General features: G+C 44.2%; 2 protein-coding genes and 1 long non-coding RNA gene across 6 annotated transcripts in view; 1 reads left to right on the top strand and 2 right to left on the bottom strand.

The window, feature by feature from the left end:
• The window catches only part of tanc1b (tetratricopeptide repeat, ankyrin repeat and coiled-coil containing 1b), an 83,742-nt gene extending 69,293 nt beyond the window's left edge, over positions 1-14,449 (top strand). For 3 of the 4 annotated variants that reach the window (XM_037489147.2, XM_037489148.2, XM_037489146.2), the window contains exons 14-27: positions 723-831; positions 1,057-1,179; positions 2,725-2,961; positions 3,111-3,296; positions 3,958-4,036; positions 7,855-7,988; positions 8,119-8,242; positions 8,371-8,546; positions 8,705-8,837; positions 9,386-9,415; positions 9,537-9,628; positions 9,988-10,134; positions 10,884-10,984; positions 11,907-14,449. In XM_037489147.2, the coding sequence (XP_037345044.2) occupies positions 723-831; positions 1,057-1,179; positions 2,725-2,961; positions 3,111-3,296; positions 3,958-4,036; positions 7,855-7,988; positions 8,119-8,242; positions 8,371-8,546; positions 8,705-8,837; positions 9,386-9,415; positions 9,537-9,628; positions 9,988-10,134; positions 10,884-10,984; positions 11,907-13,470 (3,235 nt within the window). In that variant the 3' untranslated portion in view covers positions 13,471-14,449. The remainder of the gene's footprint in view (positions 1-722; positions 832-1,056; positions 1,180-2,724; positions 2,962-3,110; positions 3,297-3,957; positions 4,037-7,854; positions 7,989-8,118; positions 8,243-8,370; positions 8,547-8,704; positions 8,838-9,385; positions 9,416-9,536; positions 9,629-9,987; positions 10,135-10,883; positions 10,985-11,906) is intronic. The other variant, XM_037489149.2, reaches the window with a different exon arrangement.
• Positions 4,823-7,929, bottom strand: LOC134132818 (uncharacterized). Its single transcript, XR_009956997.1, has 2 exons — positions 7,816-7,929; positions 4,823-5,087 (listed from the first exon to the last, which is right to left on the bottom strand). It is a non-coding gene; the product is annotated as an uncharacterized LOC134132818 (long non-coding RNA).
• Positions 14,450-15,671: 1,222 nt separating the features above from the next.
• LOC119229051 (WD repeat, SAM and U-box domain-containing protein 1-like) lies at positions 15,672-26,202 on the bottom strand. Its single transcript, XM_037489150.2, has 11 exons — positions 24,790-26,202; positions 23,693-23,880; positions 23,152-23,238; positions 21,943-22,036; positions 21,523-21,556; positions 21,362-21,402; positions 20,887-20,993; positions 20,421-20,450; positions 18,623-18,799; positions 16,346-16,480; positions 15,672-16,273 (listed from the first exon to the last, which is right to left on the bottom strand). The coding sequence occupies exons 1-11, from the start codon at positions 25,185-25,187 to the stop codon at positions 16,122-16,124; spliced, it is 1,443 nt and encodes a 480-aa protein (XP_037345047.2). The 5' UTR covers positions 25,188-26,202; the 3' UTR covers positions 15,672-16,121.
• Between the last annotated feature and the right edge of the window lie 85 nt (positions 26,203-26,287).

Here is a 26,287-nt window from a genome sequence, read left to right as displayed (position 1 = left end):
TGGAGCCCCCTCAGGCAGATTAGAGACTTCAGTCATTCCCAAATAATAAATTGGATGACGTCATTTTGGCGTTCTCTTTTTTCCGTCCCCCCAATGCTCATCAGTATCACCTCTGCTCACACGTTGGTGTTTCTAAATGGACCAGAACCCGGCTTCATATTCTGGTCATTCTCAGCCTTCCAACACCGTCATTAAAAAACAAAGGATCCAACTCTGGCAAAGGATGCTGATAAAAGCCTGCCTCGCTGCCTCTCTGTCTGTGCCAGGGCACGAATAGAGATCATTCTTCCCAGATCAAAGTGATCTGCAATCATGCATGTCCTTTTAATGAAGTTTGGCATTAATTAATGGCAGAGTGCCTGAGTGGAGATTGAATAGAGAACCCAGGAGTTTTACACATTTTTCCCCATCCTTTGAGTGGGGGTATTCTGAAGGCAAGGTGCTCTTTACGACCAGCGTTAATGAGCAGTTCCATGTTTGCGTGGGGCAGATGAACACCACGTGCTTCGGTAGACCTACATGCTGCAACAAAAAAAAAAAAAGCTTAAAAGGTTATTCTGAAGCAAAAGAAAGAAAAAAAACTAGACGAGACACAATAACGAACTCATTTCTCCACGGCAACAGGAAAACTTTGAACTCCTAGTGTTCTGCTGTCATTCTGTTCTGTTTGTTACCTAATCTCCTTTGTAGCTGAGTATTGTCTCTGTTGTTTCTTTGCTCAGGACTGGTCACGCTCTAATGGCTTTCATGCTTTCCCGCCAAGAGGGGAAGCTTAATCGCCAGCAGACGATGGAGCTGGGACACCACATCCTCAAAGCACACATCTTCAAGGTACATCTAAGGCAGCTGCAAAGGCTCTCTACCTTCCTCTCTTCATTTCATTGAAATAAATCCCTTCTGTGAATGGCAGTGTTTGGTCTCTTATTAATTTGGGAGCATAGTTTACCAGAGAACAAGCCACAAGATGAGAAGAGACTTTATGTATTTTGTTCCTGCATTCATATGAATATTGTTGTGTGTTTCTGTACGTGTGTGTGTGTGTGTGTGTGTGTGCAGGGCCTGAGTAAGAGAACGGGTGTGTCATCCAGTGTGCTGCAGGCATTGTGGATCAGCTGCAGCGCTGACGGCCTCTCTGCAGCTTTGGCCTCCCTGAGGAATCTCTACACGCCCAACGTCAAGGTAAGGACGTCCTCCAGCTCTGCTCCAGTTCTTGTGTGTCCGTTCCACCCGCAAGTATCAGCCCGGTTGCTGATTAGAGGAAACATCACCTGGTTCCGACTACTCAAAACTGCACAGACACTGTAATCAATCCCTTTTTGATTGGTGGTCCCTTTTGGAATCTGCTTCCCGTTAAGCTAATTTAGATAGTTAAATCTTCTATCTAAAATCTAAAAAATCCTAAAACCTTAAAATCCCACTCAAACGGTTGATTTCTACATGTGGTATTATTAGTGACATTTGAAAAGCTTAAATGTGCTCCCTGAATGCTCTTCCAATTTCACAGATGGCAAATTCAGTCGTGAATTACAATAAATGTCACACTCTGTTCCTTACACATACTTATGGGGATCAACGTGAGCTCAGAACAGATTCACTCTTCAAACTGCCATGACGAGCATTATAAGGATGCTCACCAGTCTAGACCGACTCATCCGGTTTCTTCCCAGCAGCTAGACTTCTGCAAAGACATTTGCAGAAAAAAAGCACGTAAGTGATAAAAGAGGGTTACAATAATTAATTCACAATGTTTAGTTTATGGGAAAAGAAGGCCAATGCATTCTGTTTGCATCTTTGGTCAAATGTAATATAGCTTGTAGTTTAAAAATATTTCAAAGGTAATATATCTAGTGACCGTTTATTTGTATCTGATATTTCCAGGCATTCTTATTCTCGTGTAAGCTACACGGAAATGGAAAAATATCGGCAGGGAATTTGGGAAGTTGATGAAATCTGGCCTTGGTCCTAGATTATGTCACAACGATGTATTCTGTCTTGAAGCTGAATTATTTAGCATATTATAGTATTTCAGTGGTATTCCATCACTTGTTGTCATCCTCAATGTCCATTTGCCAGTTACTGCGTATAACGACAACATCACTCATAGAGACATTTGCAGAATGACCTTGTTCTGTCCTCAGAGAAAAAGCGAGAGTTGCTTTTAATTCATTGCGTATTGGATCCAAGGAAAAATACACAATTTAATTTCCTGATGTCGGGTACTCATTTGGGTTAGGTTCTGTTTGACTAAGCATTCATTATTGATTTCCTCTTCGTGGAGGAGAATAACGCCTGATGATTACATTCGGTAGAATGAGACCACTTCATTTGATGTCTGACCTTTGCTTGCAGGAAAAAAATAGCTGAAGATAAAGGAATACAAATGTTTGCAGAGAAATTAGGTGGAGATCATCAAATGCATCCAAGCTTTAGATTCTGCTGCAATCTATATTGGTCCTTGGAGCTGGTGTTCACAAAGTCACCCATTGGAAAACTGCATGGGCATGAAGATTCATGGGATTCTTCTTTTTTAATGGAATGATCCTTTCATTGTTATTTTCCATCTTGCTAGTTTGGTCTCTTCTTTACACACATCTATTGCATGTCTGTCTGTTTCTTCCTCCCCCCATTTATTATTGTAATAGACCAGCGCATAAGGGGGGTAACGCTTTGATGACATTGTTCCAACACCAGCTGTCTGTGTTTGCATTTCATTTGTACAACCAGGTGAGCCGTCTGCTGATGCTCGGCGGGGCAAACGTGAATTACCGCACGGAGGTCCTGAACAACGCGCCGGTGCTCTGCGTCCAGTGCCACCTCGGCCACCAGGAGATCGCCTTCCTGCTGCTGGAGTTCGGGGCCAGCGTCGACGTGGTTTCCGAAAACGGCATGAACCCCCTCTGCTTCTCGGCCGCAGCCGGCCACCTGGGAATAGTCATGTTGCTCTGCAAGAGGGGCAGCAAGGTGAGGAGCCCACATGCTGGTTCACCCTCGGGCTTTATGAATGAAGAGACGTTAGAAAATATCGAAACTGAACACACAGGCACCCAAATGCTACTAAAATATTCTGTTATTTTATCCCGGGTGAAGCCAACTGTCGTATTCCCCGCCAGGTTGATCATGTAGATAAGAGTGGCCAGTGTGCACTGGTCCACGCTGCTCTCCGAGGACACCCAGAGATTATCCAGTACCTGCTGGAGCTGGAATGGAGCGGTGAGGGGCAGCAGGAGGACTGTGCTCTGAAGAACAAAGCTCTGCAGCAGGCTTTGATAGCGGCATCCAGCATGGGACACACGCAGGTCTGACTCCCACACGAGCACATGTTTGACCTCGCACTCAATCAGCATCCGCGCCACATGCAGAAACTGACTAGAGAAATAGATATATATAAGACAACAATGAATGCAGTCCACATTTAATATAGATACTTTTTCTTTTTCTTTCAATGCAACAGCACTGCTATCATTGCCTGTGGGGTTTTCACAAAATCCTTCCTGAAAATATCCCAGAAATAATCTGACGACATCTTGTGCTCGGTGAAGATGACTTTATGTCTGAGCCGTGGATGTGTGAAAGCAGGATTCAGTGATCGCTGCCCAGGTGTGATGCAGTCTTAAGGTGTATTTTGGCTTCTCATTAGTTGGAATGGAATCCTGAGGCCCGGCTCAGAATAACAGAACTCAGCCAAGTTAAGCTGTCAACCCACATGTTGAAAGAGACCCTGTTAAAGTCAAAGTATTATTCAGATTGCACTTGATTCACATAATCCTCACAGCGGCTCATGAACAAGTGTCCCTATAGTCTGCCGTGATTCATTTATAAGAATTTTTCTCAACCAGCGGTATCCCATTTTTTTTTCTATTCTAGCGCAAAATTATCATTTTGTATGACCTCTTGAAGATTTATTTGATATCTTATGCTGAAATAGTATTCCATTAATCCAAAGTTTCTTTTTGGCAGGTTGCAAGAGGCCTGCTGGCGTTGACTAATGAGCATGCTGTGCAAATTGATAGCCATGACACTCTGTGGGGAGAGACAGGTATGCCTTCATCCATCTTTTTGCATTACGTGGCTCCCTTGTATCATCGCCCGCTGTTTTAACATTCTGGACCTGGCTGCCGTTGTTGCACGCTGCAGCGGAGGGTCGTGCATCTCTCTCCTGCAAAGTGATGCTCATCCCTAACGCGTGTGCACTTTTATGGCTGTTCCGAGTTCCCCTCTGCTTTTTGGTAAAAGCAGTACTTATTGTGGCTCATGTGGGTTTCTACTTTGAGGTCTGGTCAACACAGCGTTTCCTCGGAACATTTCCCAGCATGCCGCTGGATTTCTGCTCTCGTATCCCCTGGTGTTTTTTGATAAGATATTTCCAACAGTTTGGGCATTTTGAAGTTACTTCACCAGCTGCTGCATGCATTGTGGCACATAGGTATAAACATTTAAGAATTGCAACTTGTTTATAATACACTAGATTTAGTTGAGATTAGCGGAACTTTTTCTTTTTCTTTTTAGGGGAAGTTTGAGGTACTGCCTGTTTTAAAGTTGATGACTACAACAAAGCGAGAGGCAGGGTTCGTAGATGTTGTTGTTTTGCAAGGGTGCTTTGTTTTCTCACTTGAGTACTCATCATATTTCTTTGACATTATCGACGCTTCAGACACATGCAGGGTTGTAGCGAATGTTTTTGAAATGATTGTCTCATCTTCAGAGTGAGCTTTTGCTTTGAGACTCAAGATCTGAATGTTTTTATAGTATCTCTTCTTGTTCGACAGTTGCGCTTGATGCTTTTTTTATTTCCCAAACACACAAACCAGAATAGATTTTCTTCTTTTTTTTTTTGCAAAATGCGAATTTTAATAATAGTCTCTTCATGTTCAGTTGTAAGGCAGCTGGATTTAGCACTAAAAGGTTTGGTGCTAGAGGAATGTAGGTCAGGCTTTTTAGCCACAATGTGGCTAACCGGTGCTTGTGTCCAGCCAAAGGCCTGCAGGACTTCAGACCTTGTTACAGTCCGGGACAGACTGTCAAAATATTCCCTTGTGCTGCTGTGTTTTCTGCTGATTTCACTGGAATCTGTGTTCCGGCTCATGTTTCTGAAAACATAAAAAACATTTTATACAGAGCTTTGAGTCACATTGCTAAACCTGATATATAACCTGGGCATGACTATAACCAAAGTTTTCTCTCTGCTTTATTTACAAAGCGGATGTTAAATCACAGTCAGCCCCGTCGTTGTAGGTCTCCTTTGGTGATTCTATATTACATCACAGCCACCGATTGGAAGTGGCTGAGCTTCTCTGTAACGCCGCTGACCTGAAACAAAGTGACTCCGACACCCTTGGCACGACCACATTTTCAAATATTTCTGCCCCATCTGGCTAAATGTGCCGTTTAAAACGAGAACCAGGCTGGGTGGTGCTTGAGGTGGGAAAAAAAAGCCTGCCCCGTCTGCAGATGTACTGTGTGTAACATGTAGTGGTGCAAAGGAGTTCACTACCCACAGTAGAAATGACTGGGTTCATGTTGGCTGGGGGCAAACCACAGAAACAATGAGCACGATATGAAATCTCAGTTTCACTTTGATGTTTTACCATTCAGCGTGAAGATTTAATAATCTAACCTGCCGCAGAGAAAACCCAAACTGACAAATAGCTACAATATCCCCTCCAGAACCGTCCATCCATCGTTTTCTCCAAAACAGTTCCCAGGAACCTGTGTCTGTCAAGATGTATTTCATATTTAAAATTCAATGGAGTATTACATCTCTATGCAAATGGACCCACTGTCTCCTGTGTTTAAATAGAGGCGGATTGAATTGCACATCTGTGAGATCTCCATCTTTTAAAATCCTCTCTTAGGATACAGAGAGGTAAATAACTGCCACGAGTCATTGAGGGGAACACACATTGGCTCAAGGCAAAAATCAACAGATCCTTTTGTCAAAGAAGAGTAAGCTTTTAAAAAGTCTAATTTCACGATAGTGTTGTTGTTTTTGTTATCTCCTGTGGTGTACACATGGTAATAAAACATCCTGTGTTATTTTGATCAGCACCTAAAAAACAAATATGTATCATCATGTAACATCCAATGACAATAATGGTAGCCATTATTCTTGTCAGAGGTTACCATGGCAATAATACATGATAAGAGATTTCATTTATTTGAAACAGGATCCCAATTTTGGGGGGAATTGAGCAAGACAGTGAGACAGTGAGCACTACTTGTCTTATTTTTTATATATATATATATATATATATATATATATATAATACTGATAATTATTCCAGAGGTATTGCACTTAATTCTATAGTTGAAATTGATTTTAAATAGCGAAACATTCCGAATGGGAGCAGTATAAAATGCAATTGAGGTCTTTTCATCCTCTGTAAAGTGTTCCTTCTGTATAAAAAGAGCCCAGCGTGAGCTAACCCAGGCAGCTATTTGTAGGTTATGGTCAGGTGCCTGGGGAGAATATGCTCTTTATTCTCACATCAAGTGACAAACACCCGCTTTTTTTTTACTGTGGGAGCTGAAGCCAACTCGGTGTTAAGTGATAAAAAGATTTTCATTTTTACTGGATATATATTTATCAGCGTATTGAAGATAAGAGTCTTCATCCGAACTACCTGTAAATAAATGCTCCCAAATAAATTCTTGACCTGCAGGAAATTGAGCTCCTTTCTTGTCGCAGTCAAACGTAATCAAAAACCTTTCAGATAATTGAATTTAAATTTGGGAGGTCAACAATGCTTATCTGCTGATCATAAATTACTTATTGATTATTATTCAGAGCAAACTTGCCGTTTTACAAATAACAATGAATGTTTTAGCGTTGCCTTTAATACCTTTTGTAAATGAAATTTTGTCTGCAATCAAATTATACTTAATATAATTAAGTTATTCATTCACTTTCAACTTCAACAACTCGTGTTGATCGTTTGTTCAGTGTAACTCGGGTGCTGCTAATGTTGTTCTTCATCTGGATCTAAATTTAGCTTCTCAAAATCATTGTGCTGCGTCTGAGCGTATCCATATTTTTGAGCAGATGGAGGCCTGCGTTGTTCAACTCATGTGACTCCTCATCCAGACGGATGATGTCAGTCAGATTTCGGAGGCTGGGCGGCAACTCGACTCTCTGCGAGGTTGAATGCGAGAGCCGCTCCGATTCCTGCGGAAAGATCTCTCGCTTTGTTTTGACAACCAGCGCTCATTTAAGAGCGGCCCATCTGCTGCCACACGCCAGCAGCAGCCCATTAACTGGAACTGAACATTTCAAGAATCTGTCTTTGATTTCTACGCAGACCCCAATACAGTTTTTTTTTTTCCCTTCTTTTTGCTAGAAGTGAATTAGGAACAATTAAATCCAGTTAATACTGTTCGGAAAAAAATACAAAAGTGTGTGTTTAGCACATTTGTTTGACTTTGTTGTCTGTTAATGCATAAAACAACTGGATTTTCAGCTCTCTGTAAAATCCTCGGAAGGTTGAAGTAGAATTTTAATGAGTTTGGTAAGCAGTTTTTAAACTCAATTACCACCAAGCATTAGCCTGCTTCCCTCTACTCGTCTTTGAAGGAGGATTTCCAGGATTGCAAATAGTATTGAAATCCAAATCTTTCCTTTTCCACATACTTGGGTTATTAAAGACCCTTGATGTTGCCCGGGTACATAATAAGCCTCTGTGTACTGTACATGTTGTTATTTTCACTAATCTCCTCGCTATACAGTGTCCGCTCCAGCTTAGTGGAGCTTTAAATCCCACTCTTATCTCGTCACCAACGTGCTCCTCTGCACAGATCTAAATAAATAAAAGTCAGAACTACCTCGGATCTGAACCCGCTCGTCCTTCGTCTTCTCTTCAGCCCTGACGGCGGCAGCCGGCCGCGGGAAGACGGAGGTCTGCGGCTTCCTGTTGGAGCAGGGCGCGGTGGTGCAGCAGGTCAACCGGAGGGGGGTGTCTCCACTCTTCTGCGCCGTCAGACAGGGACACTGGCAGGTGAGACACGCCGAGTCGCTCTTTTGTGCCGTCTTCCTCGAAGTGTGTGGCGCCGTCACTGCCCCCGGCTGATAGCGAGTGAGCTCACGCACCCGCTTGATGCATGTCCTCCGACTCCCCCGTCTCCCAGATCGCCGAGCTGCTGTTGGAGCACGGCGCTGATATTAACATCAGCGACAAGCAGGGCAGGACCCTGCTGATGGTGGCCGCCTGCGAGGGTCACCTGAGCACCGTCGAGTCTCTGCTGTCCAAAGGTGAGCCTCCAACATCGGAACATCCACCCAGCCCGCGTTGGCTGGGTGGATTAAATGAGCAGATTGTGTTAATATGAAGTATTTAATGGCCATTTGTCTTGTTTTATTTTTTAATTTTTTTTCAAAAGGTGCATCTCTGACTTCGATGGACAAGGAGGGACTGACCCCGCTGAGATGGGCGTGCTTAAAAGGACACAAGAGCGTCGTGCAGTATTTGGCGGAGAAAGGCGCCGTCGTCGACCACACGGACAAAAACGGACGAACTCCGCTGGACCTCGCCGCCTTCTACGGAGATGCAGAGATTGTAAGCAGCCAACCAGTGGTGCACAGAACCTCCCCCCCCCCCCCCCCCCGTACTTGGTCTGGCCCTTAACGGAGGGCGTCCCTTCGGCCATTAGCGCGCATTAGGCCGGCTCGTGACTGTCAGCACACGGCCCTCAACGGTCTCCGCTCCCCCTGCAGGTCCAGTATTTGGTGGAGCGGGGCGCGGTGATCGAGCATGTAGACTACAGCGGGATGAGGCCTCTGGACAGAGCCATCGGCTGTAGGAACACGTCGGTGGTGGTGACCCTGCTGAAGAAGGGGGCCAAGCTCGGTAAGCGCGCGGCTGTGAGATCCACTGGTTACCGTGAAGGGTTCGTTTGCTCGCGAACCAGCAACCCGGCGTGGCTCTGTTGTCTGTGTGGCCTCCGCGTCTCGCTGGCTTCGGTCTGTTTGGCATCTTGTGCTACTTAGTGCTGATTTTCACTCCCTGCTCAGCCTGCGTGTTTGTGCTCATTTTTACTCTTGTGTGTGTCGGCCATTTGGCTTCCCCCTCATGCTCTGCTTTGGCTAATTTAAGAATGTGACCGATCACCTAAATGACATTCACAGAGCTCTCTGGGGCTGCGCTTGTCTCCGGTACTCTCTGTCTCACAAGAAAACGAATGGGTAGAACTCAAACGTTTTCTTTCAGCACTGTTTAAAACTCATTGCATGCATTTACTGCTCAATACGCAATGCTGTTTCTACTGTTGACGCAAGTATGTAGTTAGAAAAAACACTTAACTCCCTATAGATTCACAACAAATGACGACTCTTGCATGACCTCTTTTCACTCTCTCCCTCCAAACTCCTTTTTAACTGCCTTCAATAAAAAAAAAGGCTACAGAACGTCACCTTACGATCGATCAGGTACAATCTTTAGGTAACTTTACCTTGTACCATTTACCAGAGAATACAGTGACCTTCTGTCACCTGCAACCACGTCACAACACGCCTCTCGACTTCTCTCTTTCCCCTCCACGAACCACAGGGAACGCAGCTTGGGCCATGGCTACTTCCAAGCCTGACATCCTGATCATTCTGCTTCAGAAGCTGATGGAGGAGGGAAACCTGCTTTACAAGGTAACTTTTATTTTATTAAATATTTCATTGTAACCTTATGAGATGATGTCAGGCTTTTTTTTAATGGCAACAATATAATTCAGAACAGCAGTGAAGTGAACCAGTCTTTCTAGCTCGGTAAAATGAATAGATGTGTACGTTCCACACGACCTAACAAAGGAGCTGTGATCGATGCCTAACGTTTAACAGATCGAGCTTGTGGTAGAACGGACAAACTTTCCGGCTGCTGTGCACATACGTGTGTGTCATTTGCCTCTGATGTGTGTGTATGATTGATGAGAAGGGACCACTCAGGCCTCACAACAGCTTTGCAGGAGCATCTTCCTTCATTGCATTTTTGCCCTCCGTGTGTCCTCCAGAAAGGGAAGATGAAGGAGGCAGCCCAGAGGTACCAGTACGCCCTGAGGAAGTTTCCTAGAGAGGGCTTTGGCGACGACCTGAAGGCATTTAAAGACCTGAGGGTCTCGCTGTACCTCAATCTCTCCCGCTGTCGCAGGAAAACCAATGTAAGCATCTCAAGAAACACTTTTTTTCTTCCTCAAATTAGTGCTGCTGTTTTCAGCAGGATCTTTTAATTCAAGGAGTTTCACTCACAAGTCTTTTGTCAGTAAGTAATGAATGTCATGGGGCACCAGTATATATTACTATTTGCTGAAGAAACGCCTTTTTTAAATATTTTAAATTCATACAAAATGTGGCACACAAACCCAGCTGCTCCCACTGAAATAAATGTGTACCTTTTATCAAGTTGGTTAACATATTTTCCTAATTTTTCGAATTTCTGTTGCCAATTATTATTCCTGGCAATAGAAGCTTTGTCTGTGTTCATTTCAACCATTTAGTGAAGCCGATTTCTTTTCATCAAGCTTTTTAAAAGGCCGTAGAACCCTCCTTGAAGCAGCGATAACGGCTGCCAGTGCCCGTCCTGCGTTTTAAGTCAAGTCACACCTGGCGGTAGGAGAGAGTCTGCTGATAAGCAACCTGCTTACTGCCAGAAACAAAGGAACTTTCTCACATGAGCGAAGAATCACTTTTACACTTCCAGTTCTCAACCACAAGCTCCATTTTTGAAAGTGTGTATAAAACTTTTGATAGATTTTTAATAATTGTTACAAATGGAGTTACCCAGTGCGCGTCTAAAGCCTGGATTATTAGTTCATTAGTTTTAAACTACAATTAACTCAAAGTGAAAGAAGCAACCAGGATGAAATGGATCACATTGCTTACTAATTTATTGATTCCTCTCCTCTTGTAGGATTTTGGGATGGCTGAGGAGTTTGCCACAAAAGCCCTGGAGCTGAAACCCAGATCCTACGAGGCCTACTACGCCCGAGCAAGAGCTAAAAGGAGCAGCAGGTAAACCATGGAGCAGCTCCGCTCCTGGGCTTCTTATTGTTGCCGACAGTGTTGGGAAAGTTCACTTTCTACATGCACTAGTTCAAAGTTCAGTTCACAAATTTTAAAATGAACTAGTTCAGTTCATAGTTCAAACTTCAAAATATTTGAACTAAGTTCACAGTTCCAACTAGTTTAGTTCTTTTTTTCCATATAAGCTATTATTTTTCTAAATGATTGCCACAGTCCATATAGAACCACAGACAGCAATTATTTTATCAGTTTTAACACTGAAGCTATGCATCAGATTTCATCTTCATATCCAATTTTGAATCCTTATCCAACCAGGGTTTAGCATTGAGGGGACAGCATTTCCTCTTTGTTGCTTTAATGTTGCTGTCCATTCACTCCACACTAGCAGCAGCTGCAGCGTTCACCCCTACAGTACATTCTCAAACACATGCTGCTTGAATGGTCTTTTTTAAATAAGGAATAAAAACACGACAGTTATCATTGAGGTGCAAATGTTTGCAAAGAAAGGTCAGATTCCTCCATCCTCACCGACCTTGTCAGTAACTTCATAAAACTCATTTAAATTATTATACGCCGCCTCTTTGCTACACGCAGCTGTCGCCTCCGTGCATTTTTTTTTTTTGATGACGCATGCGCGGTGCGACGCTGGTGTTGCCAGATTTTTTTTTTTTCGCTACTTATTAAGGCGCGTTTACGGTGTGTTTTCTATAGAAATCGGGCAACCTATTTGAACGACGTTAACCTGAAAGAACGCGCCGTTCACAGAAACGTTCAGTTCACTTTCACCCAAAATATGAATGAGTTCATGAACTTTGGCTCAATGAACGCGTTCAGGCACAACACTGGTTGCCGAATCATGTAGCCTGGATCCCGTAACAACGGTTCTCTTCATTCTTTCTCCCATCCACAGGCAGTTCACCGCCGCCATGGCTGACCTGCATGAAGCAGCCAAGCTGTGCCCCAATAACCGGGAAATCCGCCGCTTGCTGGCTCGAGTGGAGGACGAGTGCAAGCAGATGCAGCGCGCGCAGACCAAAGGAGGCCCCGGGGCGGCGGCGGCTTCCAGCCAGGCTACCGGAGGCCACGAGTCGGACCCGGAGCAAGACGACCCTTCAGAGCACAGCCTAGCCAGGAGCATAGAAGGACCAAGAGACATCCTGGAGGAGGAGGAGGAGGAAGAGGAGGATGAGGAGGAGTCTGTGGCCTCGCTGCACGACAGAGCAGGCGGGGCCTGCTGGTCACAGAAGAGTTTTTCCTCCACCCGAGTCTTGCCCCCGGAGCCTGTCGTCAACAGTTCGGGGCACCAGAACCAGAGCCTCAGCCCCGGCTCGCCGCCGGGCCCCGGCAGGCTCCCCCCCCACCGCTACCCTCGGGAGCACCGGGAGGCGCTGGCCCAACAGGGGCTGGTGTTGCAGCCGACCAAGCAAGCCCAGATTGTCAAGACCAACCAGCACATGAGCTCAATGCAGGTCGGGGGAGGAGCCGCGGGGGGCCGCGCGCCGGGGGCCAAATCTCAGTACGCGCCCTCCAGCCCTTTGCCGAGCCGCCACATGTCCAGCGCGCTGAAGCCGGGCCCGGGCATCGACATCAGCCTGCTGCCGTCCCCGGCCGACGAGCCCGTGTACGGGAACCGCGTGTCGCTGGCGGCGGCCTCCACGGGTCACAGTTGTGAGAAGGAGAACCTTCACTCCTCGCAGGTTGCTTACTCATCGTGCAGCAGCTACAAGGCTCAGGGGCCAGAGAGGCTGTCTGTCCACTCGGCGTCCTCCCTGGACGGTTTGGCCTGTTCTGGTCCCGGACCGCAGGGGAGTCACGTGGAACCAGGGAATGAAGCGATGGGATCACAGGGGGGAGGAGGAGGAGGAGGAGGCAGCATGCGCGTGTCCAGTTCCACCAGCAGCCTCGCATCCAGCAGCAGTCTGTCGGACAGCGGCAAGCTGGGACCCGATGTCCGCACCAAGGTCTCTGACAAGACGAAGCACGGCCAGCAGGCGGCCGCCGCCGCCGCGGAGTACAAACCCAGGCCCTTCATGGGCGTAACGGACAAGAAAGCACGCTTTCATCAGCAGCTGCAGCTGCAGCAACAGCAGCTGCAGCAGCAGCACGGTGTGCAGAGCTACCCGGGCCTGCAGTCAGCGGGCCGCAGCTGGCTGAACCACTCGTCCGACGGCCTAGCGTGTCACAGCACGTCGGCGGGTGCCGAGGGCGAGCCGCCCTACGGCAAAACGGCGAGCACTTACCAGGAGCAGCGCAGGCCTCCGCCATCTCCGGGTGCCATGGCGATGAGCGGCTTGCAGAACGGCATGCACGCCAAGGAGTTCACGGAGAAGTTCTGCCAAGTCGCCAGCTGTTACAAGGAGTCCAAGCCGGCGATGGCGATGGCGATGGGGCACCCGTTCATGGACGGTAAAGCCAAGCCGCCCAACGCGGCGTCAATGAAACCAAAGCGATCGTTTATAGAGTCCAACGTGTAGAGGTTTGTTTTATCTTTCGTACCGTCCACAGCGCACACAAACAAAGCAAAGGGAGTTGTTTCATTTTTAAAAACATTTTTAAACCAGCCCCCGCACCCCCCAAGAAGTAGTCTGTTTTTTTTTAAGCCGTGTGAAGTACAGTCCGAAGGCGCGGCGTACCGAATGCTCCCCGTTTGTTCTCCTCCCCGACGCCGTGACGACCGTCACTCAGCCGGAGACATTGCACTGAAGGACGTGTTTGGACGTGGACGTGACAGTGAGCACTTTATACAAAATTAGGCCGCACAAGTGCTTTAACATATTCAGTGACAGCGTGGTGGTATTACGGAACCATTCAGGGGGGGAACCAACTGCGTCCATCAGTAAAAGTCTAAAAGGACGAGCATTCCTGTGTTTTACCAAGGATGTTATGGATCCTCTAGTGTACATTATATAAATAAGTATTTTTCCCGTCTTTTCTGTGAAGATCTATGTTAAGTGTATTGACAAATTGAGACTTGTTGTTCAAAAAGGTGTTAACGGTTAAATTACATTTGTTAAATGTGTTTGTATATTATATAAATCACCATTAACATTGGATTGAAATCCTTTCTGTATCGGCTTGTTGTTGCTGTCTAGTTTAATTTATTTACAGCGCCAATGGCTTCGTTAATTGTTAAAGCAATATATTTTATATAGTTATTTTTGCACAGCTTATGATACATCTGAATGATTCTCAAAAAACGTTTGACTGTATGCTACAAAAAACAAATCTATAAAAACAGTAACGGTTTTGAGGCGCAGTGCCATCAGTTCTATTTTAATATGTACGTTAAATGCAATTGTTTCCATGTTTTCAGTATTGTGAGCTTTATTAGCTGTGATCATACTGTAATAGAACATTACCGCCATAGCCACCATGGGAGAGAGAAATAAAAACCTGCTGAGGAAAGAAACCAACAGGTCCACTGACTGTTATTCTCAAGCTCACGTTTGCCCAAGTTACAGTTTTTCTCCATTGCTTTGCCTCAATTCTTGAAACAGAAATTACATTCTCAAAGCTCTTAATGCATTTGGTAAAATAGCCTATATGGTTCAGCATAACTACATAGATCACCTTCAAAAGGTCATATCTCACCCAAAACAGTTAACTCAAGCTTCAAAACCAAATCATTTTCTCATAAAAATAGTCAGTGGCCCCAAAATGTAAACTTCCTTCTCGATTGCTGTGGCTCATCTATCTCTCGAAAAAAACGACATTCTCAAAGCTTTAAATACATTTGCCAAAATAACCTAGATGGTTTAGCAAAACACTATGGCACACCTGCAAAAGGTCATATCTCTCCAAAAACAGACAACTCATCAGTCACAACGAATTCCTTTTCTCATACAAACAGTCAGTGCCCCCAAAATGAAAAGTCCTTTTGTCATTGTTTAAACACTGCAGGTCAAAATGTTTAGTTGTTTTGTCACTATGGCAGAGGACCATTGAAATCCCTCATGTCCACCAGTCTTAGCCCAGTCCTTCATTGACAATGGTTACTGTACTGTTTTTTTTGTCTGGCTAACAGAATAAAATAGGATTTTAGGGTAAGATTAGCCTCCAAGGTTTGACATCACACATTGCACTCATACTACCGGAAATTCACAAACATAAAATAACTTCCATACATCAAAGTAAAAAGCAGCATAATATACTGTAAAATAAACACAGAAACAAAAACCAATGTAAATTATATGCATACTACAGTGCTGTAAATAAAGCCGGTCAAAGAATAGATAAAATAAAGTTCTAGTTTCACCTGACTGTCAATTGTTGTAGTACTGTGAATTTATCAAATGTTATTCATGGTATTATGTTCTTGAGTAATTTTGACAATTGAACAGACTATTGTGCATGTGATGACTTATACAATGAAAATACGCTGAGATGTTTTGGAGCGAAAAACAATTAGACTGAGAATCAACAATCAGTTTAGATCAACAAGATCTATTCACTTGGAAATTGTGCTAAACGTAGGCTACATGTACCTAATCATTTGTAAAGATGTACTGAGACATTGAGACATGTACTTAGACATTTACAATTTAACCAAATGAATGAGAAATTCAATTCTGTATTGAGAAATTGCTAAGTTGTTTGGAGGTTTGTCCATGTTGTTTTGAGAATGTCATTTCTGTTTCAAAAAATGAGCCAAACCAATGGAGAAAAACTGTAAGAGGTCTTTGAGTTCTATGAGCTGCAAAAGGATCAACAAGGATGTGCTCAGCAGCGACCCATGTGTATTACAGGACAGTGAGGCATCTTTAGGTTGGATTTACTATGCAAAATATACAGCAGAAGTGGCCATTTATTACAGGGTACTAGACGATGCTTAAACATGAGGTAATATCAGCACTAGGAGTCATTAGCTGCTTGGTCTATTCATATAGATCATTAGGAGCAAACATTAGTACTCAAGAGAGACATTTCTAATTCAGCCAAATAGTATTACTTTTTGTCATCAAATATACATTCAAATAATACCTTAAAGTTAGCAGATATGCCAGAGTAAATATGTTTTTACTTACCTGACATTTTGGATTCTGATTCATTTGTCAAATCTTTATTATAATGACATCACGATAAGAAACAGCTCCAGAAGAATTACGTAGTTCCTGTGAGCTGCGGTCTACCGGCTCGACGTCCATCGTGTTATTGCCATCCTCAGAGATCGGTTGGGGGTCAGCAGCGTGGTCTGCAGCAGCAGGTTAGTCATGGGGCTGGTTTGGTTTTTGCCCCTAATCCAGCTCTCGATGGCTTCTCGCTCGTAGGAAAACCCGTCTGTGGAGCAGACGCATGTTGTGTTGTGTTACGCACGCGCAGACCTTTGTTTCCCAGCATCTGATGTCTGACCTGCAGCAATGACGGGATCCTTCATCAGCTCTCTGGTAATGGGACACAGAAACTCGTCGGGGCCATCGGGACCGCTCTGCTCCGCCTTCAAGGCCTCGAGTTTCCTCAGCAGACGACAGCGGAGGCCCACGGACTCTAAGAAACCAAAACATCAGGTGCAGCAAAACCAGCTTACATCTATTTCATATTAATCTGACTGTTGAACAGAATCCGTGACAGACAGCCTTTGTCCTCACGGATAAAACCAAGGCACATTGGGAGTTTGCATTTGTTGTAGTTTAAAAATGAATCTTGTTACTAAAAATTAAACATGACGTGATGCGTTTAAGGACGCAGGAAAGATTTTGCCTTAAAACTAAATGTTATTTGTACATGAAAACAATATAAGTAGTTTTAGCCAAGAGATATTCTGGAAATGTATGGACGTATTGTCGTCACAATTATAAACACTGAATCCTACAAAAGGTCTTCTCCCAACGGCACACCTGTTGGGTTCCTCAATGAATTACTCGTGCATCGAAAAACAAGCCTTACCAGCTCTAAAAGGTTTAAGATTACCAGACCTTCCCACATATTGAAGCTATTAGTACTTTACGCTCCACTTTACATTTAGATTGATAATTTGATGAGATGCTACAATAAAAACTGCAGAATGAGGCTGTCTCCACACAGATACTGAATTATATCCAAGAGGAACTCCCCCTCCGCCTCAAAGATTCATGAATATTTCATTAAGCAATGTGAGCTTGAATCTAATTTGTGTGTGTGTGTGTAAGTAAGTGTGTGTATGCACACACATTCATTTTCTACCAACGGAATGCATGGGACATGACAGTTGTTGGATTACAAAGCACAAAAGAGGACAGGAAATTAGGCAATCTGCTATTTCCTCATTCTGTGGAAACACTAAACAAGTGGGAAAGAGATGCTCGCTCCAGTGGACAAGCTTTGCGTTGCAAGTCAACTTCACTCGTTTTTTTTTTTACCATCACTACTGCCGTCCAATTAAAGCAAACAACAAAGAAGCCAGAAGGGCGTTTTTACAGTGATTAAAGGGTGGGGCTGTGATGCAGCCATCTACATGATTACAGTCGGCACAAAGTACCAACAATCAGAGCAAAGAAGGCTTTTCTGGGCTTAAGGCATTCACGCAGTGGGAAAATGAGAATTGATGAGCCTAGCTGAAATGCACGTTGCTGAAAAGCAAACATACCAATGATACAAATTACAAGTGAACAACAAACTATCAAAACAAGTTATTTCAGCGGAAAGTAATTAGGTATAAATCTGCATTCATTTTGAATATCTTTGACCAGCTGTGAAAACAGCTTTCTTCACATGTGGAATGTGGGAAATAAGGTCTGAGATCAAAAATATATAATCATTGGGGATTAATCATGTTTAGGATTTTTACAGTCTGGATTCAATGGTGCACTTATAATAAAATACTACCTGTAATACAATCACTTGTGTTTTTTTTGTTGCAAAATGCTTTGCATACTTCATTTAAATCATAGATTTGTTGACAGTAAGGATGCGGTTTATTAAATATTAAATAGTGGTTGAATTCCTGATAATACAGTGTGAATCTGATACAAAGGGTGCCTACATACATTTCTCTGGTGCCAGAGTTTAAATAAAAAGACAAAAAGCTCCAAAAACTTCTAGGCCAATGCCATAACGTTCTACCAACTTTAGTCTTTTGCTCATAACTAAAATAATAAAAAACGGCAACTGACACGTCTTAAGGGAACAAAATCTACCAGAGATTCTTAAAATCTAACTCCGGTGTAAAAACCCTTAACTCTGTAAGAAACCAAATAATAAATAATAATTGACGTTGTCAGCTGCTGCATTGTTTGGCCCTCACATTGGTATCCACGGTTACCTGCTGGCTGCAGTTTGTACAGTGACTTTTCCACACTGAGACCTTGGACGACCCTGGAGGGACTAATCTTATTTTCAGAGGGATTATCATTGTTTTTGACGTAAAGGTCATCGCGTCGGATACTGTCCTCGCAGCGTGATTTGTGATTGCATAAGCCAATAGAAACGTTGCAGCTCAATCGTGGCTAAATGAGATCACTGTTTGGGTTGTGAGGCAAGAAATGAATAAATAAGATCAATAAAAAAGTAGAAAAAGAGAAAAAAAACCGCTTATATCATGCTATCCAATTGAAGTGTGTCCGGTTTGAGGATCAAACAGTAAATCCCCACAAACACTGAGTCCCAGGGTCCCTCTGTGTGTGTGTGTGTGTGTGTGTGTTCTGACCTCACCGATTCCCAGCTCTGCTGCAGCCTCCCTGCTCAGCTGGCTGAGCGCTGCTCCGTCCATGTCGTTGGCTTCAAAGATGCCGGCGAGTTCCTGCAGTCCTTCCTCACACAGCCAGGTGAGCACATCCTCCTCGGACCAATCAGCAACCAGCAGCCTGGAGAGACCCGGCAGCTTCCTTCCTGCAAAACGCCCAACAGGAAGGGAGCAAGGGCCCTGCTTTTACAATTATAACCCCCCCCCATCATCTCCTGAAAAAATCAGATGTAAACAAACAATTTGTCTCACACTGCACAGAAGAGGCCGCGCTCCCTCTGAGCCGATATGGAAGTAACAATTACTTTCCTGCACACGGATCCCTGACCTCGCATACAAGCATGTGACTGAAGAAAAGAAGTTAATCCCGGGGTCGTGTTACTTCACGACTGTGCCAGCGAGTCGACCTTCACTCGACACCAGTGAGCGAGCGGCCGTCATTTATCACCCGAGCGCCAGGCAAACCTGCGCTAACGACGCGTCGCAGCATCGTTATCTGCGTGGAGGATGACCCTGAAGCCCGGGAGGTGTCGCTCGTTACCACGCCAACCACATGTTAAGCCTCCCCTTCTCTTCCTGACACTGCTAACAACACATTATCAATGTGTGGTTTCAATGAGGCCCTCAGCACCTGCCTGAGACCTGTACGTCCTCGCTTCGAGGTATGGATTGACTTTTGGTTATTACTGCAAGTCTGCGAAGATGATGATTTAGCAGGCAATCTTTCCATCTCTGTTAATGATAGAATTGACACTAAAGACATACTACAGTGTTGTCTTCCCTTTTTTTCCGGCTAAAGTTAAACTTTGCAAACATAACTCATGTCCCAAGCAGTTACAATGAGTGGAAATATCCATTTATTGGGTCTGCACCTCCTCTGTGCAGCCCGGGAGTTTGAGTCCATGACTCCGAGACTCCATTGTGCCAAAAGCCTGAAAATATCACAGAGCCTTACTGCAGACTGGTTTGATTAAATGGAGGGATGCATCTCTCTCTCCATTTTGTGTCACTCATCCTGCCCCGGGTCATGGTGGGAGCAGCTGACACACTAGGTATCCCAGACATCCTCCCCTGGGATCAGAGCCATTCCTAAGCCAGATGAGCTGCGTGCTTGGTCTACACTGAGGTTTTGTCAGCATCCTCATTACTCACAGGATAAGACTGGAGATGTGGAACCGGGTCTATTTTAATGCACTAAACACTGACATCCTAACGGTCAGACGATATGATGATCGATGCCAGCAAAGTAAAGCATTTTAACTTTTGCTAATAGAAACTAATCATCGAGTACGGCTGTGGCTGCCATTTGTTTCCCAATTATTTAGTCAGGCAGCCAACATTATTTTTCCAAACCTCGAGGGAAAAGAGGCTGGCTGCACCAATCAGATTCACAGCGCTAGCACCAACTGTGCCAATGTGTTTCAAGAAGTGACTGAGCCTCTATTCAAATACAAAACCACACATCCGTGATGCACCTTGAACAGTTCAGCAGGAACCAAAGGCGGGGGAAGTGTGTTCAGAGACGGACCAACGCATTGTTGTTCTAGTCTTTTAATGGGATTTTGTGGCATTAGAAACATATTGAATAATGCGAGCCTTATCCTTCAAAGCCAGGCAGTAGCGATTTTCTTTTTCTTGGATCTCCATTAGCTTTACCAAAGTGCCTTTGGGCTTCTATGAGTTTAAAAAACAGTCATACAGTAGCTATAGAAACCTGATAAACAGTGGTTTTAAACTCAGAGTGCTGTGAATAACGCTTGTATTTACCTTTGCAGACGGTCGGCTTTGATTCAGCTGCTGCAGAAACACATAAAAGAGAATACCTTCAATATTAAATAAGATTAAAGGAAAAGGGGGAGAGAAAGAAAAATAAAGAGGCACAAAAAGCAGATGTTCAATGGGATGGAATTTGCTTTGTCCACATCCACCTGAGTAGTGGCAGATGGGACGCTGCACTCATGAAACTCCAAGGCCTCCCAGTGTCTAACGATTGAGCCTTTTCTTTTACTATTCCCAATGTTTTCTTTCATGTTGGGTTGCAACTTTTTTGAAGAGGATTCACGACAGCTCTCTGAGGCTCCGTGGTGCTTTGCCCCGATGCACCAATAAACACCAAAGACACTGCAGCCAGACAGCGATACAAATGTAATAGGACCTTCGCTAGCTGGGATATCTCCCTAAACACTTTTTAAAAAAGGCACCAACCTAAACATTTCACCCGTTACGTATTCACCTGTTGCGCTGACTTCATCTCCTATTCTCCACACGTTGACGGTTCGGTCCATGGAGCCTGTTGCAATCCGCCGCGTGGTGGGAGACACGGCCACAGCAGTCACGTACCTGCGGGGGGGAGGAGGAAGAGGAACAGAAATGTGAAGGGTGCGTATAACCGACTAAAATTGGCACAGGAAGAGATGGGCTTTAAAAGGTCCTCCTCCATCTACCCTTAATAAAATATGAATTAAAATCCAGTCTTAGATAGTACTGTATCTTAGATCCTTTCAAGCCCTTCAAAGGGCTCAGCCGGGGTCCACCTGTGGTGCCACCTCAATGCCTGTCAGCCAGAGAGGCGCTGGAGGATATCCTATTGCATCCTTGTACCCAGTGCTTCTGGGGAAAACTAATCAGGCAACGATCGCATGTTTTGATCCAGAACTCTTTGGTGTTTTTGTCGAGGCGGTGCCGCTGCGGGAGGTCAGCTCATTTACCCGTCATGCTGTTTCAAAGTGTGCAGCAGGGCTCCCAGGTTCTGTTAACAAAAACAGGAACGTTTGTGTTGTCTGTGTTTACGGGGGGGAGGATTACATTATTTAGAAAGTAGTTAAAACAGTAAAAGCTATGTTTTGTTTTACGCAAGTGTTTTACTTACCGCATCATATATTGCAACACTTTTATCCACCGAACTGTTGAATAATTAGAGGAAAGTTATTTGCAGAAATGATATCCACGCTGTTGTTAGAGAACTTGAGAGACACACACGCACGATTCAACGGTTTAAAAGATAGAAACAGGACAAATTATCCTTCAGTTTGCAGCACTCTAATTCAAACATACTAAAGAGTAAACACAACAAAATACACTCCTCCTGTGGCTCACTCGAGAAACATCGGTGCTCAGCAGTGGCATCTGCTGTTTACGGCTCGGAAAAATAAGAGCATTTAAAAAAAAAATAGAGGCAAGATTCATTTGAATCAAATCGGTCCCAATTGAGTTTGTAACACAGGAGGTGTCTATTAGAGGTGCCCACATGAGTTATTGAGTGTCTGTGGCGATGCGCTTTGTGAGTTACCCTGAAACGAGCAGCTCTCCGTCAGAAGAGAAGGCACAGGACAGAACAGGAGACACCTGGCTGGTAAACGTGTGCAGCAACTTCATGTCCCAGTCTGAGGAGTGGACAACAAACACATGTTTACTCAGGTCACCTCCACTTACTTTCATTTCCTGGAGTCGTTAACCAAAACACACACACACAGTATAAGTTAGACATGCACATCTTACGATACCAAGACAAGATTTACTAAGAGTATGGAGTAACAATACATCGTTTACGAAGCTCGTCTGTAGCAGTGTTTAAATTGCCGGGCTGTAAATTAGTATTAAACTAAACTAAACTGTGCCATTAGACTAAAATATACTGTTTCCAGACTGTGTGAGAGCTTCATTTGTTATATGCATATTCATGATGTGAAGTACCCTTACCTCTCCTTCAGGAAAAAAAAAAAAAACGTATTATCAAACCTGAAGAAATCAAGCTGCACACTTGAGAAAATGAATTAAATGTGTGATTGAGGTGTCACGCTGGGTGAAAGGAAAAGGCTGCAAGAAAAATGTGCTCAAATCTTTGTTTTATATATGGAAGCATAAATGTATTGGGCTGGAAACGTAAATCAAGCCCTGACAAGAAGAATGCTCTATTCAGACGTCAATCCCAGTTTAAAAATGGACTCAGGTCTTGTTCTAAGCAGGCAGCGCTATTGAAAAGATAAAAGCATGTTTCAGCTTTAGCTGTAAGCTCCTCCAGAGCATGTGAAAAGATACATTTTAAAGGAAATTTGTTCTGTTTCTTTCTAAAAGCTGCACGGTGATGAAAAAAAAAAAAAAAACCTGTGGACCACAGCGGGTCATCTGAGAGACACATAGCCTCCTCTTGTTACCACGGTGACGCTACTTAGGAATTAACATGTAAGGCATGTTCACAACAAAAATACAGTGTGCAGACTGACACACCATGTTTGTGTACTGCTGAGGGAGGCACAAGATGTGCACCTCACAGCGGATGTGCAGCTGATCCTTCAGCAATACGTCTTCAAGTAGCCTTTCCGAGGCTGATTTATTCCGCACAGTAATAAAATTCCTATTCTGCAGCGCGGTTTCAAGGTCAAAGCGGTCGGCAGGCTCTCTCTCTCTCGCTCTCTCTCTCTCGCTCTCTCTCTCTCTCTCTCTCTCAAGGGAGTGAGCGAGCTGTGAGTGGAGGAGGCATGCAGAGGGGTCGGCCTACCTGCCCCGTCACGCCGGGAAACAAGGCGTGTCTTCAGCCGGCTGTCCTGTCCACAAGAGGCCAGTCGAAACTCCACACAGCCTTCTGCTGCCAAAAAAAACAAACATTTTTTTGAAGGTTCATGCTTCACTGACTAAAACAACTAAAGAATAAAAAATATAATCTGACGGACGGTTTGCGATGGTTTACTTTTACACTGCATGTGGCATAAATGTAGTGTTGGGATTGTAGAAGTTACTGTTAACCACCATTTATGATTTCATCGTATCTGCCCTGAATGAATTCATGTTGTAACTGAAAAAAGAAATGCTGAAATAAACAGTTTTTTAAAGTTAGTTAAAAAGTAGAAGTACTACTTGCTGAAGAAACCCTATTCTGTTCACAACTGTTAACAGCATCTAACACAATTAACACACATGAAAGAAGATTGTACCATAAAGTTTGATCCATTACCCAACCACATGTCTAAATACCAACATTAATAAGTGAATATAAGTTAAATGATTTGACTGAACTGACCCTGTAAACACCGAGAACTCACCGACTTTGAACTGTGGTGCGAAGCTGCAGCAGGCGACTCCCAGGTCGTGGGCGTCCTTCTCAACACGCAGGAGGGTGACGTCCGTGTCCCACAGCTTGAGGTCTCCGCGGGTGCAGCCGGTCACAAACATCTGGCCACAGGGAGAGAAGCAGCATGCTACGACGCTGGCCTCACTCACTGCGCTGCACCTGCAAATAGGCAATGTTTGAGGAGGACTTCTTTGATCACGGCTTTAAGCTTAAAATGTTGGTGACGCTTTGGCGAGCTGGAACGAGTTTAATGGGATCTATTTGAAACATGGTGGAGAGCCTTGAGGGTGCTTGTGAAAGCTGTATGGCGTTAGATCAAGACAGTTTTATTAACATGTGTGATCTCAATCAGTTAATCTCAGTAAATTGTCCATCTGGATTTCATTTGGAGTCTCAAGTTAGCCACAAATAAAGTAACTGACGTCTATTAGTTCAGTAAATTACAAAGAACTAAACAAAGCAGGTATGCAAAAGTCAAATAGAGTCAAGGATGTTTTACGGCATAGAAACCAGGCTCTTATAGTGAAGTCTATGTTTAGAACAAAACGGTTCCAAGTGAACATAAAATATTTGGACAAACATGTTTTCGTGAATTCTGTCGTTTCTTTTCTCACTGGTTTGAAGTGGGTGTAGCTCTGACAAAACAATCACTTGAAATATTTTGATATGCGATGACAAAGGCAGTACGGTTTAACTAAGTAAGCCTACTTGGGTCAAATTACCAAATTCAAGGAAAAATCCTTCAATCTCAGGTTGTGAAACCATTCTCCTGAAATAAATCATTGTGAGTCAAACTATTAAGATCATCAAATATTTAATTATCGTGCTGGCTGCAACTTCTCATATTAAGGTAAACTGATTTCAATTGAAATAAAATAATTTGACTATTTTATGGGGCTCTGAGAAACATGAGGCCCATTTTCACCCAGAAAAGCAAAGGTTTCAAACTTATGCTTGCTTTAACAATTGCTAACCGTAGTCACAAACCGCCCTACTTAGAGACAACCACTTTAAAGCCACAGCTAGGTATTAATATGGTTTGGTCCAACAAAGAGAGGCACGCCGCACCTGCGTAACGCCTTGGAGGGGAAGTCCCAGAGGGCCACGGTGCCATCGCAGGCCCCTGCCAGCACCAGGGAGGAGTCCGGCGCTACCGCGCATGCGCGGAGCGGACTGCGGGCCGGGTGCAGCAGCACCGCGGCCACCTCGCCCGTGCCCGCGTGCCACACGATGGCGGAGCCGTCCGTGGAGCAGCTGAGTAGGTAGCGGCCGCAGGAGCTGAAGCAGCAGCAGTGAACCCCGTAACCGTGGCCCGACAGCGGAGAAAAGGGGAGCTCCGAGAAGTCCTCTGAATTGTAAACGCGGAGGGTTTTGTCCCCGGAACAGGTCGCCAGGAGGGATGGAGAGAAGGCACAACAGCTGACCTCGTCCGCGTGGTGCCGAAGAGTGCGGAGTAATGACGTCATCTCGGGAGAGGGAGACGTTCACTCACAAGGTGGTGCAAAAAAATGCCCAAATATCTTTGACTTGTGACGAGAAAGCGGAAAGACGCTTTGTTCAAATGGAGTTCACTGTCGTCGCTTCAACCTTTCGACCGTTTCTCTAGAACTTCCCCCTTCAGCGCCAAGGTCCGCGTTATCTCACAGGTGTTATCCGTCACGTGACACTAATTGAGTCGCATGTTCGAAGTTCATGTTTTTTGTTGTTGTAATTGCTCATACTCCACAATGATTCACCTCGGTATTATATTTTATTATAAATATTGATAAATTCAGGGGAATTTTATTTGTAGGTGGTCAAGACATTTTATTGTGCTGGGCAGTTTTATCTTCGACATTGCTGCATATTAAATGTTTTGTCTCTTAATGTTTAATTTGAAGGTACCGTGTTGACAAGTACAATAATGCATTATGTCCATTTCAACCAAATACAAAATGTTTATTATATCTAAATGGCCCGATAATGACAATGCATTATGCACTATTAAAGGTAGTACGGGACTTATTGTGTTACTTTGAAAAACAGGTTTATTATATCTGTGCCACACACTCACTATTCAAAAATAATATTCCCACAAAAGTTGCTACTCATTTCACAATATTCATAATACAAAGAAACAGTTACTTCAGGTCTTCTGACTTCAGCTGTCTGGAGAGGCCTCTGCTAGACTGTGATACTGACTCACAGCTTAAAGCGGTCTTACATCTGCCCACGGGATGTCTGGCTGGAGAAAATGCTTGGAGATCAAACACAGTATATGCACCACATCAATTGTTTTCAGAGGAGAGGCTCTTAAGAATATTACATTTTCCTACAGTATATTGTGCAGAACACAAACGGCGCCCACACACTGTTTAGAGGTCCGAGGTCAGGCACTACAATATTGAGGAGACCAGTGTTTGAGTGGATATTCAGCACAGGCAGAGTACAGTATAAGACATATGAAGTGCTACAATCATCCTTATACATTAACAATATTTCAACAAGACTGTACTGTATGTACACTCTAAACATGTTAGAAATACGATTTGAAGGCGTGAGAGTTATACCTCCTGGTATTTTACAC

Source organism: Pungitius pungitius, chromosome 10, assembly GCF_949316345.1.
Source record: "Pungitius pungitius chromosome 10, fPunPun2.1, whole genome shotgun sequence".
Classification (NCBI taxonomy): domain Eukaryota; kingdom Metazoa; phylum Chordata; class Actinopteri; order Perciformes; family Gasterosteidae; genus Pungitius; species Pungitius pungitius.
This window is presented reverse-complemented; position numbering and strand designations above follow the sequence as displayed.

Coding starts and splice junctions, on each gene's coding strand:
- LOC119229051 (XM_037489150.2), bottom strand. CDS start 25,187: ATGACGTCATTACTCCGCACTCTTCGGCACCACGCGGACGAGGTCAGC. Junction 18,800..20,420: donor AAAGCCGACCGTCTGCAAAG/GTAAATACAAGC, acceptor GGCGTTTTGCAG/GAAGGAAGCTGCCGGGTCTC. Junction 16,481..18,622: donor TGCAGCAGAGCTGGGAATCG/GTGAGGTCAGAA, acceptor TTGGTTTCTTAG/AGTCCGTGGGCCTCCGCTGT.